We start from the raw sequence: 14,323 nt of genomic DNA on the forward strand, positions 1-14,323 counted from the left end.
CTTTCGACGCATCTTGGCAGCTCCTGAATTTCGTCTCTGACTGGTTACCGCGTTTAAGGTACGGCAATCCCTACCGTAAAAACTTTAATTAAGTCTTTTATGCCATATCCCACTATTGAAAGATACTGGGAAGGCTTTCCCGTATACACGAGAGGCTCCCTATGGTCAAGGTCGCAAAAAGACCCGCTTCAATGTCCAAAATGACGGAATCCTCTCGATCCGTACTTTTGTACTTTTGTTACCGGTTTCTGGGACCATATTTAGCCGTCGATCTTGAAGACATGTCATTGAAATGAGTCATTCCCCGGGATGGGATTCTGGAGAGTATGTCATTTCTAAGAGGAGGCTGACGCGAAACGCGTTTTACTCCAATTGTGCGCGTCCGTTCATGCCAACACATGTCGATCTGTATGGCCGATCGTCATCAAATATCCACAGTACCCACATTGTACTCCTTACCAACTCGCAATTCATGACACGGTGCAGGGTAAGTAAATAATCATTTCTTTTCTAACTTCTACAGTCCGGTGGTTCCAAACCTGTAGAATAATCTACATGAACATCTTGCTTAACATGTATACATCTTGGTGCAGGACATGGACAAGACCCAATATTGACTCGTCGCTTTCGTTATCGCCAGCAATTCGTGTTATAGTACCTGGCCCTCGGATCCCCAATTTGGCATGTGATATGTTGAAGCCGCGCCGATTGCTATTGCTTTGAGGCATATTGTCCATATCGTAGGCTTGGTCATTGTTGACTTCTTCTTGCTTTCGGTAATAGCGTTCGGATGAGAGGTTTGAGTTGTGAACGACGCGACGCCAGAACGGGCGTAAGACGGGAATGCCGATGCAAATTAAAGTGACAGCCATCTCGGCAGCGGACCAGATAATCAAGGGTACAGTATCCACTACTCAGTCATCATGTTAGCATACTCTTTTCAGTTGTTGATGCTTGGTGTCGAGTTTACTTACGTGTATAGTTCGCAGTAAAGCCGTTCGCGACCTCGTATGTTCGAACAATTCCACAAGCACCAGCACTAAGGTACTTTATGTCAGTGATGTGATGTCAAGCCGGGATGGCGTGTTGATATAAAAGGACTTACACAAAGCCAAAGCTCATACTGCCCGCGATCATGATCTTCTCCTTCTGCTTCATGTTCAACTTCCAGATGAAAACCCATGGGAAGATGGCAAAGAAGAAATCTGCGAGGACGCACCAAACTAGGCCACTGTATTAGTCTAGCCCACAGTCATAACACGCCGAACTTACCGCCAAGTGTAGTTGCAAAAGGCGTTATGTTAAAGTTGCAGACTCCTTCGGTGCGTATCGGGTCGAAGATCTTTTGTACTGGCGTGCACTGTGTCCAGAACAGGACAGCGCATAGCGTTGACATCGCAGATAGCGAAACCATCGTGAACCAAATCAATATCCTTTGCCATTTATCCACCACAATACGGAGCAGGAAAAAACCAAGAGAAAGTTTTGCAACTGCCATTCCGACTACTGCGAAGGTTTGCCCAATCATCTCGGTTTTGATCGCAAGCGCGGCCTCGTCGAATTCGGAAGGGGTGGCGTCGATGCTCGGCATGGGGCGTCCAAAGCCATGCAGGCTCGCTATGTGTACAAAGACGGTATATAGTAGGATTAATACCTGCACAAAGCGTTGTTAGTCGATGATATACGATACCGATACAACAGACGCGTACCCCACTCAACCAGTATGTATGGTCATCCGGACCAACAGACTGAATGATGAAGATTCTTGTGTATAGTCGAAAAATCACGAAAACCCAGGCGATGGCCACCAAAGACCACATAATGGCCAAGGCCATCGGGGCTTCACCACCTATCATCTTGGACTGATTCAATGTGTGCTCGTTCAGCCATAACTTAAAAGAGGATGACTATCTGGGTATAAATAGCAATGGAATGTTCATTCATTAAGGCCTAGGGCAATGAAGAATGTTCGTTGGCTTTGCGGCCCAGGGATGGAAACTGCATGACCCAGGGATTAATAATTCTTAGGAGATTCCTTCCGCAAGGATCTGCGTTCGAAGTGAGCAGTCAATAAAATGGAACCACGTGAAACTTCACCACAAGGGGAGCACAGAGTATCTAACATGCTCGCATCATCGGATCATAGGTCGAGGCCATCCAGAAAGCAGCCATGTTCGAAAATCGACGAGACATATAATCCTTTTGTTCCGAGGCTAAATAATGAGAAGTGATGTACCTCCTGTGTGCATATGTGCGGAATGGTTACTCTTCCAATATTCCAGTCGTACGAAGGATGCAGTCGCATGGGACTGCTGCCAAGAGTCGATACTGACCCACAGGCGCAAGCGAAGTTCCCCTGCAGTTTGATAGTGGAAATGATTGAGAGCAAACATTACATGTTGCAGCCAACAGCTCGGGGGCGCATTGCTCAGGAACCAATGAGTAGACAACAATTGTAGATCCATCCTCTCTCGTTGACTCTGTAACCGAACCCTGACAGTCTTGTTGGTTGGTAGTGCATGAATACTACACAAACATGCCAGAATGAGTTATAACAATTGGACAAGTCAACATACCTACAAGGATTATGTTTGCTAAAAAGGATTTAGTCCCCGCGTGGAGCCCCACTGGAGAACCACTTATGCGCAGGCCTGCGAAATATCACCAACATATCACTGACCCTTGGCTCGTCCCGGCTCGCCTTAGTGGCATGGTGTCTCTTTACAGCAGCGAGACTGGGGAGTAAGGCTTCGGGAATTATAATAGCATGAAAATCTGGCAGAGCGGAGTCTTGGATGCAGTATTCCCCGAGGCGAGGTGACCATTACGCTGTTGTGTCACACCCCAAAGCGACATGGACGGAAGATACAGTCCGGTCCGCATCTTAAGCAAATCATCGGGGTTTAATTGCGCGACTGTCCCAGCTTGGAGTCAAAGCGGGATATCTCTTTTCTCTTCCAAGTACTGTTTTCCTCTGTTCCACTCCACGATTGACTATGGAAGCGAACAGCACTACCTATGATGAAACTCCCATACTGGGTGCGAAAGCCATCTTCCAAAACACTACCCCCTCTCTTGTGTTACTTGTCATTGTACCCATCGTCACGTTTTGGCTGTGGTCTATCGCATCATATGTGTTCTCGCCATTGAGGAAGTACCCTGGGCCGTTTCTTGCAAGTAAGTGAGACATATGTTTTTGATGTCGAGAGTACACTGTCTTTCCTCTCTTGATACATCGGATCCCGCCAATTGAAACTCTATTGACTGCGGCGAAGGATTCACTAGGCTCTGGTACATGTATCAAGTTTCCACAGGCGACTCACATCTCGTCCTTGAAAAATTGCACAAAAAATATGGACCAATCGTGCGCATCACTCCCAGCATTATTGACGTTGATATCCCCGAGATTATCAAGTCCATCTTCAATACCAAGGATGACTGGTTGAAGGTTAGTTCGAAATGAAGATTCCGACAACTGAATGCTAATCAAGCCGTATCCAGACACCTTTCTACCATGGCAGTAGCGCTCTCGTGAATGGTCAGATAGTGCTCAACCTCTTCAGCCAAACCGATCCTGTCAAGCACAGAAAGGAACGAAAGCCCATCGCGAAGTTCTATTCCACTGCTGGTGTAACCACCCTTGAACCTCACATCGACAAGGTCATCGACCAGCTTTGCCGGCAGTTGGAGCAGAGATTCATGGATGGGAACAACTTCGGAAAAGTCTGCGACATCGGTCAATGGATTTTATTCTGTAAGGCCTCATATGCTGTACCGCCTGATCTGTCGAATGCTGACTGGTTGATCCCCGACGTCAGATACATGGGACGTTGTTGGCGCCGTAACTTTCTCTCAACCTATTGGCTATCTCGAGAATGGATATGACTTTGATGGTTCTCTTCACAATGCTGACAAGGCATTGGACTACTTCTCTGTTGTGGGTACAATGCCATTCCTGGATCGAATTCTAGACAAGAACCCAATTTGTCATATTGGGCCTCCCGGTTTCAATACAATTACCGGTATCTCAGTCAAGCATTTGGTGGACAGGTACCAAAGGAACGACAAGGACTACCACGACCCGGAACAACCCGACTTTTTGGATAAATTCATCGAGGTCAAGATTGCGAACCCTGAAGAGGCGGATGATGCCCAAATTATCTCATGGCTGATGGTCAACATGATCGCTGGAGCCGATACAACGGCCATCACCATCCGCAGTGCTCTCTACTTTGGGCTCAAGCACCCACAATGCTGGCAGCGTCTCACTGACGAGATCCTGGCGGCCGGTTTTGGAGATAAAGTACCCGCTTACAAACATGTCAAGCCTTTGCCGTACACAGATGCTCTCATTCGAGAAGCTCTCCGGATGCTGCCCGGCGTTGCAATGACGATGGAACGTTATGTCCCCAAGGAAGGCTTTACTCTGCCCAACGGCGACTTTATCCCCGGAGGTACAATCCTGGGAATGAATCCGTATATCTTGGCCCGTAACAAATCAGTCTATGGCGAGGATGCTGCAGTGTTCCGTCCTGAGCGCTGGCTACAAAGTGATGAAGAGGACAAACAAGATTACCAGAAGCGTTTGCTCATGATGAACGAAGCAGACTTGTCGTTCGGAGGAGGTAGCCGTATCTGTATCGGAAAGAATATGGGTCTTTTCCAAACTTACAAGGTCCTTGCTAGGTTGATAACTTTGTATGAGATTGAGTTGGCGGATCCTCAGAAGGAGTGGAAGGTGATTAATAGCTGGTTTCCTCGGCAGGAAGGACTGAAGGTTCGACTTCACAAGAGGGTTGGGTAAGGGCAAAATGAGATGGCAAAGGTTTTGACGTATGCGATAGTCTAATAACGCTATATATCCTGAGTTTAACTTGATATCTGAAATCTACAAGTTGATGAGTAGGACATGAGAAGATGGGAACGACCCGTGATAATGAAGCGTTGCAGAAAGGAATAACACAAGAATAGTTAGCAGCAGAAGGGTTATATGACAAGACAGAATTAATAAGAAAATTCATCCGTTGTCGCCATTGCAGTAAAAAGCGGTATGGATGATTGTGCACCGATCGGACTTTTCGACCAGCGAAAGAATAAGAGACGAATTTATTTTGGCTCTCTGTGTCACAGGATCACCCACCCAGGAAAATGATCCAGAGTGTGGACCACAGAGTAGTAGCTCTATTTTTAGGCGCCACATCTGAGCATGTGTGGCGGAACTCAGTTGTGACTGGTGGGTAGCTGTGGCCGTGCGAATGTTGAATCGGAACTAGAGTTTGTCCGACTCCTAGCGCGGCGTGCCTGATTGAATCATCACTCATTTCAATTTACCAGCCTCCTCACGATCAATCAACCCCCTCTCGTGATTCCTCGCGCGCGATGCACTTCCCGCCCACCGTCATGTCGCATTATCTTTCTATCGTTTAATCTCGTTCTTCTTCATTTTCTCTCGATAAAACTGCGCCCGACCGCCCTCCCTCAATCCGACGCGACCCGACACAACACGCCCTCGAAGAGACGCCCGTGAATCGCGCTACAGCCATCATAAAATTCCGTCTTATACCCACTGAATGAGCGCGCCTCCTTCTTTGGAATAACCGGGGCTTGTAGAAGGGACCTGCTCGGATCTTGCAGTTCATCTGGAGTTCTGAGGCGACCTTGCGGTTCATCCGGAGGTCAACAGGTTGCCTGGCAGCGAGGCCGGCTCTCTCTTCGTTTGCGTAGGGTCTACATGTGAGTAAGTCCTCTGGTTTGGTACTGACTAGCAGGTGAGTAACGGAAGAACTGTTCTCGAGGCTTAGGCTGCCGAAAAAAGTGGCCTGAGTGCTAGTCCAAGTTATCGTATGGTAATTTTATTATTTCGTCTCTCATGCTTGACAGCCAATCTTTCTGACACTTTACCGCAGCTGCAGGTCGATACAATATGCCGACATCATGCATCGATCTCGAACAAACGACAGCTGCTCTTGAGTGGCAGTGGGAGGGCTCGGAGCGTTCCCTTGCTGTCCCGGACCCGAGCAACACTGCGATACGGTTCACAACACGACTTGATACCGAAACCAGCAATCGCGCCGTATTCGAAGTCATGGTCCCCATCAAGTTCAAAGATCAAGGCAGCGCTTCGGCCATCTACCTCCGCATTAGCCCGTTATTCATCTCTTCCTTCGACTTCTCGACCCAAACAAACCCTTCGGACGCCCTGAAAAAGACGTTCAACTGCTCGACAACATGCCTCAGCTTCCAACTCGATAAGCCAATCGCTGTGCTCGTCCCTAACTATGTTACGGAACCTGTCACTGCAGCCCGGGTGCGCTCAGGCAAGATTCTCGACTCTTTGCGTGAGCTATCCCAGGTCAAGGCTCTGCGCATCTACATCCGCGACGCTCTATTGTCTCTCGATCAGCTCGTTTCCATACGCGATTGCATATCACAACACAAGCTCGAACCCTTCTCCGGTCCCGACTATGACATCTCCCGTATGTACAGTGGCGGCGGCGCGAAAGCTACAGTTCTTGCTCCGCCTGTACCGCCTTCATATGAGAAAGCTGCAAGCCTCGCACCGCCAGTCCCTCCTCCATACGAACGTAAGCGGTCTCGACAGGACAGCGACCCGCCTCCAAATAACTTGAGTGTAATATGGAACAAGCTACGGAAGCTGGAGTCGATGATGGCCGGGGCTCAAGAGCCAACTGAAATTGAGAAGCCCCAACTGGAGCTTCCAGACCAAGTTGAGAAGGCGCCGCCCATGCACCAGGCAGACTTAACCCAGAAGCTCAGCGCTGAGAACGCGCAGCTTCGGGATCAGGTCAGGCGGCTGGAGAATAAAATGTTAGCATTGGAAGAGAAGTACGAAAGCTTGGAGAAGAAACATGAAAGTTTAGAGAAGGAGCATGAAAGCCTGGAGCGAGACATGCTAGTATTACAAGAGACACAGAATAATGCGAATGAACAAGAGGATACAACAATAATAGCTATGCAGGACGATATCAAGGCCCTGGGCGACCGAACGGATTATATTGAGCGTGGGAAAGATGACGAAGACTTTGCGAAGAAGATAAAAGAAGACATTTTCCACGAGTTAGCAGCTCGTGTTGTTTGTGGCTAGAATAAAGCGTTGATTCCAGCAGATATCCCATACCGCTGCGTGAGTGTAAGAAACGAAATAATATGGTGACATTATGCCTTGGACAATATTTCTTCTATTCCTATATGAATGGTATCGAAGTATGACATGCATGAATCGAGAGTGATCAGAGGCATCTCAGTAATAGACACAGGCGACAAGCGCGCTGCACGACCAGCAAATGACACAACTATCGACCTTGATGAGGTTGCTGTCGCACTTGGTCATTGCAACAGATCCCGATCTATCTCATTGCCTCCCTCTCGAATTACAGAATTTGCAAATCCCGTCGACTGATGAGCTGGACCCTGGAATAGTGCCGTGGTCCCGACATATCCGGCTAGTACCCAAAGTCAACCAGCCTTCTGCTGTTCGATGTATTCACAACAAAGCGTTCTGGTCAAGCTTGTGTTCCTCAAAATACCAAGCTCTATTCTTCAGTCTGTTATCCCCATCTTTGAACACCAAGTGAATCCTTTGGTGTCTCTACACCCACATACATCACAAATGTCGCGAACAAATAGAGTTGTTCTGTGAAGGACAATTTCTTTGTTCGGTCCAGTGACCTTTATAAAAGACATCGTTTGCCGACACAGTAGCTTTCTTCCATCTACAGCAAACACATCTATCTCCTCTACTACAACCACCATCTTTTCATAGCCTCAAGGTAAGTCCTCGCACATCAGTTTTCAGACTAACTGCTACACAGTAACCATGGATTCTTCTAACTTCACCGATGGGTCGAAGGCTCAGCTCCGAAAGGGATTTGAACGCGAAGTGAACAAGTTTGCTCAGCGACTCGAAAGTTTAAATTTTGATTTTGAGGAGAACGATGACGGGGATGAAGATTCAGCTGCCCATGACGGCAACGAGAGTGTCAGTGGAAAGGTATCTATAACGGAAAGTGCCTACGAGCCATACCGTTCGGGTAGATTCTTTCCGTCAAAGGTTTACAGCAACTCCAGCTTCTCCAGCCGCTGCAGCGCATTGCGTGGTTCCGAAACAAGCAGCTCAAGCCGACAGACTGGTTCCTTCAGCACGATTTCCCAGCACCAAAACACAAAGCGTGACGAGGCAATGGAGCAGCGCGATCTTATTCGAGCTGAAAAAGCAAAGCGCACCAGGCTGGCCAGACTCGAGCGCAGTGTCACCGAAGCCAGTGTCAGAACTAATGACCTTCTTAAGGAGATGGAGGAGAAGCGTCGGGGCCAAGATACTGTAGCTGGCTCGGTAGATGGTCAATTGACAGAGCTCCTGCATCGATACAGACGAAGTGAGACTGAGCGTCACAACCTCCTTGCAAAGTACGACAAGGTCAACAAAGAAATTGGAGAGTACGATTGCTACTAGGAGGCATCGCTCTTTTCGATCACTCGATAGCTGGACTATTACGAGTCATTGTTGAATGGAGATATGCCAACGGGAGTAGGTGGCGAGGAAAGGTTTTGCTTTTAGAAGGGCTCTGTGCGTTTTTATGTACCTGAAAGTAGAAAAGAAAGCGAGTAGATTTTGTTTTACAGTGAAACGCGCATCGTATTCCCGACCCTTGTTCCTGTCTTATGTTTAAACTAGCGCTTACTGAAGATGTTCGGTCTCCTTGAACTTGCTTTTTGTTGTAAGCATTGCAAGACTAACTGCATCTAGTGTACAAATCGTTACTGCAATCGGTGCCGACTGGGCGAGCGTGATGGTGGCACAAGGCTCACTGCTAAGGAACTTTAAGAACTGACAAATGAAACTCGATGCGGCCTCGCCCTGCGCATTCAATTGGCTTGAGTACGTGGTTATCGAGGAAACTGTCGTAAAAGCCAGGGACCTGGTCTGTTCTAGTTTTCACACTTCATTCCATGCCGAAGCTTAATTGCCAGCGTTTCGGGGAACCAAATTGCCATTCATGCGCTGTGCCTGCCGGGGATACAGGGCTGGTCTTCCGCCACTAACGCATCCGGGGCCCAGATGGCCATTTCACATCCAAAGTCGCCTAGTCTATCCGCCCAGCTGTCGATCTTCATTCCAGTGTCGGTTTCTTGAAAGGCGATTAAATACCCTTGGTTTTCTGCATCGGACATTGCTAGGTTTACGTTCATGACTGACTACCCAAGATGCCTATCGAGGGCCTTCTCGAAGTATACCAGGGCCATATTGTCCCGAAGGCCTACAATGGGGGCTACGTTGCCCTCAGCTATCTCATTAGCCTGGTAGGGGCTGCGTCGACTCTTGAATTGATCAATCAGAGATCATGGTTTGACGGTATCTCGAATCAGTACGTTCGAGGCGAAGTGCGCAATCAAACGACAGTTTGCTGACAAGCATGTTAGTCTAGTACTCGTGTGCTCTTCCATTACTATGGGTGGCATAGCCATCTGGTCTATGGTAAGTTAACTGTTGTGTTCTGCTTCATCTTCCGTAGGTGTCTGGAATACTGACCTGGCGTAGCATTTTATCGGAAACCAGGCGCTCACACTTGCTCATGGCGAACCAGAGATGCAAGTCGACTACTCCGTTGGTGTGACGATACTCTCCTTCTGCCTGCCGGTTGTATTTCTCCTCGCCGCCTTTTACGCAATCGGCATATCGAATCGAGTCGCTTGGTGGAGGGTGATAACAGCTGGTGTTCTCTGCGGCGCTGCTATCTGTGGGATGCATTACCTAGGAAATGCGTCAATCCGAAACTATCAGTGCATTTACAAAATACAATACATCGTGGGGGCTGCTATCATTTCGGTTACAGCCAGCACAGCAGCGTTGGCTGTATTCTTCATCTTTCAATCCCTTTCTCGCGGTAGTTGGTGGATAAGGACAATATCTGCTATTTTCCTAGCCGCGGCTGTGTCCAGTATGCACTGGTGTGCTTCTGTTGGCACAGAATATCGGTTAGTTCGATTGAGGAGGATACAGGAAGGATCGCGTACTGCAACAGTGATTGCAGTTATTTGCTTGGTAAGTCCCTATCGACATTCTTTGATGCTCTACAGACTAACTGGTTTTGAAAGTCTTTCGGTGCGTGTATCATTATCGCGGGATCAGCTATTCTTCGAGCCCGAACTCTGAAGCAAGCTGCTCGTCGTGCTCAGCAGATCGAACTTGGCGCCATTGTTTTCGATAAGAATGGACGCCTTCTAATCGATTCAAGCGGAGGATTTCCTTGTACTGTTGTTACTGATTTCTTCATTGGAGGTGCAAGAGGAGTAAGACACCACCCACTTCTCCGTTATCATCTGGAATATGTCACTAACAGAATCTTTTTGTTCAGAGCTCGAAGGAAAAGTTCAATACATCTAATGAACAATTTCAATGGATGTTCCAAGCGTCAAGGAACTGGATCGGTATCTCAGGATTGATTAATGGCATGAAACGACACCTGACACAACTACCACATAAGAGCCATCACAAGGATGTCAAGAAAGGCATCCAGCTTATAACCGACGACGGAAAACCCATCGACGGATACGACTTTGTTTTTCGCGAGCTATTCTGCGTCGCCGCTTCTGAACTCTCGGAACGCCTCAATGAACCACTTATCAACGTTGGCGTTCTATGGGACGAGATCCTTCCCAAAAGAACGGCGTCGAACCAAGCTTATATCCAAGCCCTTGAGAAGTACCGGAACGACCAGTCCATCGATGTTGATGAGATGAGCAGCAAAGGCTCGGCTGATACCCATCACCTGGAGAAGGGACTAGGTCTTGAGAATGAGATTGACGGAAGAGGTGCGCTCATGTTCCTTGTCCGTCGACTTAACTCGGATGACGAGGCTCAAAAGCTTGTGTCCGCTGGATACAAATTCGTCGAGTCTTCCCGGGTCAACAACAACCAGGAGATCCAGTCCGTTGAGTTTCAATCAAAGCTCCGGGACATGCGAAGCTTCATCGAACAGCAAGTCCAAATAAAGGCTGGTCTGCATTTGGGTTTCTTCGCAGTTCAGGATTCCTGTCTCAGTAAACCCCAAGTTCTTGTCCGAAAGGACGCTCGACGCCTGCTTCCTTCAGTGCCGCTGCCTATTAAAGAACTAGACACGTGTCATCTTAGACTCTTGCAAAGGGTCGGCGGATTACCGGTGACCGAGGTTCTTCAGAGGTTGAGGACGCCAGGCGCCTCATCAAGATCTCCTCACGAAGAGGAGTTCGCCACGCATCTATTCAATGCAATTCACACTCTTCGAGGCTGGGTCCAAGAACCTCTGTTTCACGATGCTGTATTGACCCCGTCCATTGTCCGCCTTCCTTTCGGCGTCGACGGCGATCAGGCAAACGAAACCGTCATGATGGCACTGCGTCTTAAGATTACTCATCCTGTGCTCTCTTCTGGCCCCCACTGTCAATGGGTACCACTCAGCTTCTTCAGGATGCGACAAGTGATGGAACAGTCGCGACAAGACTTCATTCGCGTTCTGCACCAGGACTTTGATCCCTTGAAGATGCCCGCCAGTCGGGCTAACAATGAGCTCACTTCGGGGCCAGCTTCAACACTTCGCAGACTTAGAGGTGTCGTTGCGTCGGCAGAGTCAAAGGGTAAGAAGTCTAGCCTTGCAACTATGAGACGAGCATCCTCAAAAAACTCTACCCGTTCGTCCTCGACCGTTAATCTCTGTCCACCAGGAGACGGTGAGGGTAACGAGATTTCTCCGCCGGCAGAATCAGGGGACATATACCCTCCTCCCGAGCGTCACTACACAGCACATCAACAATCATTTTTAGGCGGCGGCATCGTAGTGTTCCAAGAAGTCACTGTCCAGGTCGAAGCCAATAACGCGGAGACTCGCGATGATCTGTCACGCTCGTGGAGTCAGGACACAGCCGCCGAGCCTCCCAATTTCCAGGATCTACAAGATCTACAGAATCAACTGTCATTTCCAACGACATCTGATATCGAGTTACAACCATTTGGTTGGGGGAGAACGGATGTATCCGTCAAATCGCATCGGCTGAACGAACTCAGCCGAGCAGATCATAACATAACAACAACTGCTGCTCTCATAGATACCCTAATGATGGAGTCAACCAGTTCTGGTGTCTAGATGGAATTAATATCTATAGAACTGAATAAATGAATAATGAATACCGATTACAAACATGTTACTCATTTTGTTACATCAAAGATTATCTAGTGTGGCAACACAACTAGTCAGACTAGACTCTTTTTGAAACTTAGTTTTGCCGTACTTTTCCATCCCTCCATAGAGTCGGATACAACCCATGTGACCTATGTTGCCTAGTTACTATTGGTCATAGTCTCGTGACTCATGTGTGAGGAAGGTTCTCGTCTCAGTACGCGGTGATTGCGGCGAAGTTTATCTTGGCGAGTTTCACGGTCTATCTCAACACCTCGACGTAATAAAAAGTAAAAGTCACATTCATTAAATACCTAGTTCTTCGGGAGAATAGTCCTGATAGTTTTGGATAGTTAATTTCGCCTGTGGTTTATATAAACCCAGAACTCATAGAGTTGAGAAGCGAGTTCAGGGTAGTGGACGTGACGTGGCAGAGACCATACCCCACTATCTCGCGATTATAAAAATACCATTGGCTGAATAATACTCTACTAAGTAAGCCCACTTTGTGGAAATAAGCTTCGGCTTAAAATGACGTCTGACAAATTTGTTTTGATCTTGTATCCCTATTTTCACTCTACGCGTCTTATCATCATCTTTTCAACCCGAGGAACTCGTTGTACTCCCTCAACCCCTGCTCAAACCTTTCATCTAACTCTCATAAGGTCAGGCACGTGTTTTCCGTTCATACCGGACCCTCATCACGACGCGTCGTCGCCGCTTATTAGTGATCGTTATAACTCCCTTCGTCAACTCAACCAACTGCAACCATGGGCGTCCGCAAACGATCTCGATCTGAGAGCCAGAGACAAGTTCAAGATCATCCATTTCAAATCATATACCCCAAAACTATTCCTAAACCCACAGTCAAAGACGGTCGTCCAGTACGCAGACGTGTCAGGATGCAAAGTTTTCCCTTCACATGTTCCGGGACACATAGCCTAGACCTTCTCCACTCTGTCAAGCCTACAGATACCTGGTACAACATGACAAGCTATAAGAGCTTTGTCCTGAGTGGTGTTAAACATAAACTGGGCGACTTTATCTTTCTTGCAAACGAGCAAACTATAAAGCGCAGGAAGGTGGATGAGGACCAAACACCACAAGAGGATGAGGAATGGGTAGCGCGTGTTCTCGAGGTCAGAGCCTCTGACGCGAATCACGTCTATGCACGCGTACACTGGATGTATAGACCCGAAGAACTCCCGCCAGGCACGTTGGACGGTGGCAAGAAGATCCAAGGCCGTCAACCGTACCACGGGGAAAAGGAGCTGATCATGTCGAATCACATGGATATTGTCGATGTTTTGAGCGTTTCGGGCCCCGCTGAAGTAAAGTGCTGGAACGAAGAAGAAGATAAAGAGACGCCAGAGGGGCTTTTCTGGCGTCAGGCGTTTGATTGGCGTTCTTCGCGTTTGATGTCTCTCGACAGGATATGTACGTGTCGATCGCAACCAAATCCTGAGAAAGCATTGGCTCTATGTACGAATCCGGTCTGTATAGCAGACCAGAAGAAAGTGGTGGAAACTTGATAGTAAGATGGCGTTTGTAATCTAGGACTACTACTTTTTAATAATTACTCTGTCATTTGGAACTGTTCCTATCTGAGATATCCTTGGCTTTCATAACTTGACTAATATCACTATGAACTCACCTGTCTGTAGATGAAGAATTCTGGTAACAATGCAATATCACTTAGAGTTGCGTCTTTAGAAGTAAGAAGAAAAGACCTGATGCACCGCATTGAAGCTATTTGAGCTTTTCCGAAACGCAAGTCCCGAGGTATACAGATAAAAACAACACAATGATAATCACAGGTTATGACGGCATTGGTGCAATAATCTCATAAATACATATATTCTTAGGTCAAGTTAGAATGATAACATAAATTAGGATGGGTATGCAAGATATTTCTGAGCTGGCTTTTTTTTGTCAGGGCTAAGGACGACAGTTAGGGTTAACACACCTCGCTGCATCAACTTCAGATCCCAGTGCTGGGAACAAGACTTGGAAGGTACCTGAGCCAGTATAATTGTCTTCTACTTCTTCCAGAAATACTTTGATAACGTAAGCAACGCTGAGAAGGCTGGCCTAGCTACAAGCACAAAGTTATCTATTATTTAGAGTAAAGACTGACTTGCGAGGTTCTT

General features: G+C 47.6%; 6 protein-coding genes across 6 annotated transcripts; 5 read left to right on the forward strand and 1 right to left on the reverse strand.

Moving 5' to 3' along the window:
* Positions 1-551: 551 nt before the first annotated feature.
* On the reverse strand, positions 552-1,856 carry FIESC28_01966 (uncharacterized protein; the record flags this gene model as incomplete). The annotated part of the gene is made up of 5 exons (XM_031156116.1): positions 552-910; positions 975-1,039; positions 1,106-1,223; positions 1,273-1,654; positions 1,710-1,856. The coding sequence occupies 5 exons, from the start codon at positions 1,854-1,856 to the stop codon at positions 552-554; spliced, it is 1,071 nt and encodes a 356-aa protein (XP_031019822.1).
* A 1,140-nt stretch (positions 1,857-2,996) lies between these two features.
* On the forward strand, positions 2,997-4,804 carry FIESC28_01967 (uncharacterized protein; the record flags this gene model as incomplete). Its single annotated transcript, XM_031156117.1, has 4 exons — positions 2,997-3,177; positions 3,306-3,448; positions 3,502-3,754; positions 3,819-4,804. 4 exons carry the CDS (start codon positions 2,997-2,999, stop codon positions 4,802-4,804), a joined length of 1,563 nt encoding a protein of 520 aa, XP_031019823.1.
* Positions 4,805-5,923: 1,119 nt separating this feature from the next.
* On the forward strand, positions 5,924-7,105 carry FIESC28_01968 (uncharacterized protein; the record flags this gene model as incomplete). Its single annotated transcript, XM_031156118.1, has 1 exon — positions 5,924-7,105. The coding sequence occupies one exon, from the start codon at positions 5,924-5,926 to the stop codon at positions 7,103-7,105; it is 1,182 nt and encodes a 393-aa protein (XP_031019824.1).
* Positions 7,106-7,837: 732 nt separating this feature from the next.
* Positions 7,838-8,473, forward strand: FIESC28_01969 (uncharacterized protein; the record flags this gene model as incomplete). The annotated part of the gene is made up of 1 exon (XM_031156119.1): positions 7,838-8,473. The coding sequence occupies one exon, from the start codon at positions 7,838-7,840 to the stop codon at positions 8,471-8,473; it is 636 nt and encodes a 211-aa protein (XP_031019825.1).
* Positions 8,474-9,225: 752 nt separating this feature from the next.
* Positions 9,226-12,140, forward strand: FIESC28_01970 (uncharacterized protein; the record flags this gene model as incomplete). Its single annotated transcript, XM_031156120.1, has 5 exons — positions 9,226-9,386; positions 9,442-9,496; positions 9,560-10,063; positions 10,117-10,311; positions 10,362-12,140. 5 exons carry the CDS (start codon positions 9,226-9,228, stop codon positions 12,138-12,140), a joined length of 2,694 nt encoding a protein of 897 aa, XP_031019826.1.
* An 803-nt stretch (positions 12,141-12,943) lies between these two features.
* FIESC28_01971 (uncharacterized protein) lies at positions 12,944-13,854 on the forward strand (the record flags this gene model as incomplete). Its single annotated transcript, XM_031156121.1, has 2 exons — positions 12,944-13,610; positions 13,838-13,854. 2 exons carry the CDS (start codon positions 12,944-12,946, stop codon positions 13,852-13,854), a joined length of 684 nt encoding a protein of 227 aa, XP_031019827.1.
* Positions 13,855-14,323: the final 469 nt, after the last annotated feature.

This window comes from Fusarium coffeatum (genome assembly GCF_003316985.1).
Source record: "Fusarium coffeatum strain FIESC_28 chromosome Unknown BRIP53273_contig_43, whole genome shotgun sequence".
NCBI lineage: Eukaryota > Fungi > Ascomycota > Sordariomycetes > Hypocreales > Nectriaceae > Fusarium > Fusarium coffeatum.